Source organism: Echinops telfairi, unplaced genomic scaffold (genome assembly GCF_000313985.2).
Source record: "Echinops telfairi isolate 266 unplaced genomic scaffold, ASM31398v2 ScPeMD7_9;HRSCAF=40, whole genome shotgun sequence".
Lineage (NCBI taxonomy): Eukaryota > Metazoa > Chordata > Mammalia > Afrosoricida > Tenrecidae > Echinops > Echinops telfairi.
The window spans coordinates 58,078,570-58,080,336 of NW_022103906.1; the positions used below are offsets into that span (position 1 = coordinate 58,078,570).

Here is a 1,767-nt window from a genome sequence, read left to right on the forward strand (position 1 = left end):
GGGCTGGCCCGTTGGTTCCAGGTGCATACAGTTCTTGCCTCGGGGAGGTGGTAGATAGGATAGGTGTTCGTTGAGCGTTCGTTTTTCACATGTACACAGACATTATTAAATACACCAGTGGCGTCCAGTCAGCTCCAGCTCGTTAACAACCCTATGCATGGCAGAGTGCACCTGAGCCCCACCGGGTTCAAGGGCTGGTTTTTGGGGCAGTAGATGACCAGGCCTTTCTTCCAAGGTGCCCAAATGGATGAAAACCTCCAACCTTCCAGGAACTGGCCAGGCGCCTTAACCACTGGCACGGCTCAGGGGCTCACTTACAGGCCTGTTTCACGGCTTATTAGAAAGAGTCGATTATGAAGGCCACTTTTAACAGATTACGAATATGGAAAAATCAATAAATACAACTTTGAGATTCTTCAGAGGAAAACATACTGTAACCTTTAGAAAACCGCAAAAGGGTCTAAGATGATTGTGGTATGGCACTGCCTGTTTTTTGGGGAAGTTTACAGAGACAGAAACAAGATGGGTAAAAGAAGATAGGCACTAGAAAGACATACATGGAAATGGTAACAGTCATTCTGGCTGACTTGTGGACCCCAGGTGATCTTGTTCTTTGTGTTTTCCTGTGATATTTGCTTGGGTACTGTGTTAGACAGGGTCCTCGCGAGAAACAGGCCAGGTTGGCACAATAAGTCTGCCTATCACAGGTACCAAGCAGGTTGCTTTCCAAGTTGTTTGTTATTATTTTAATGGCATTAATCTAAGTGTATCAACTATTGCACTGACACACGTTACTTAACACATGTCCCAGCTGCCGGCAAAGGCTTCAGATAGTTTTCTCATGTCTGACCTAAGTACTGTGTATGCTTGGTTATACAGGCACCACACCTTAGGTATTAAATGTAGAAAACATAGCAAGCTTTCTCTGTCATAACCAGTGGGGTTTTATTTTACCCCCATTCTAACCATATTCTTACATTAGTTAAGATTCCATTCTTGGCTTACTCCCTCTCAGGGGCAGTTTGAAGGAAAATACACACAGCAAATATCCAACACGTCTTGGTGCCCTTCAATATCCAGTCTTTGTTTGGACCAAGGAAAACAACCTTCACCTCCGATTCTCTTTTACAAAAACTCTTTACAGAGGAAGATGGAAGATGCTTATTTTGTTCCTCTTCGGTTGCTTTTCCCTCCGAGCGCTCCCCCACCTAGGGGGCTGTGTGTGACACAGGTGAGCGAAGACCAGGGAAACCCTCCCGCTAGACCCACAGCACCGTGATACGTGGAGAAGAAGTGAAAGTTGTTGCACGTCTCATGTGTCTTGGGACAACATCAAATACCCATGGACGCAGCAGTTAAGGAATCAAACGACGGACGCATCACTCTGGATAAATCTGCTGCCAAAGACCTCTTCAGAGTATTAAAAAGAAAAGATGTCATTTTGATAGCTAAGGTATAAGGTGTGCCTCACCTATTTTCAATCACCTCATATGTTCGTGAAAACTGTACAATAAAATAAGGAAGGCTGAGGAAGAATCTGTGTTAAATGAATTGACGTTAAAATGAAAATATTATCAAATACAACTATAAATTGAATTATACATTGAATTTACTAAACAACTGAATTTATTACAAAACCATTTTTAATCTTCTCAAGTATTATGAAATTGTAAACATTTAAAATGCAATATTATTAGATAACATACTTACATGATATTATTACTCTTGTGGGCTCTTCCAATATTGTCACACCAACGATATTTGCAA

General features: G+C 41.9%; 1 protein-coding gene across 1 annotated transcript in view; it reads right to left on the bottom strand.

Annotated features, from left to right (window-relative positions):
• The window catches only part of PRIMPOL (primase and DNA directed polymerase), a 44,812-nt gene that overhangs the window by 9,320 nt on the left and 33,725 nt on the right, over positions 1-1,767 (bottom strand). Inside the window, exon 7 of the mRNA XM_004696463.2 lies at positions 1,711-1,762. Within this exon, the coding sequence (XP_004696520.2) occupies positions 1,711-1,762 (52 nt within the window). The remainder of the gene's footprint in view (positions 1-1,710; positions 1,763-1,767) is intronic.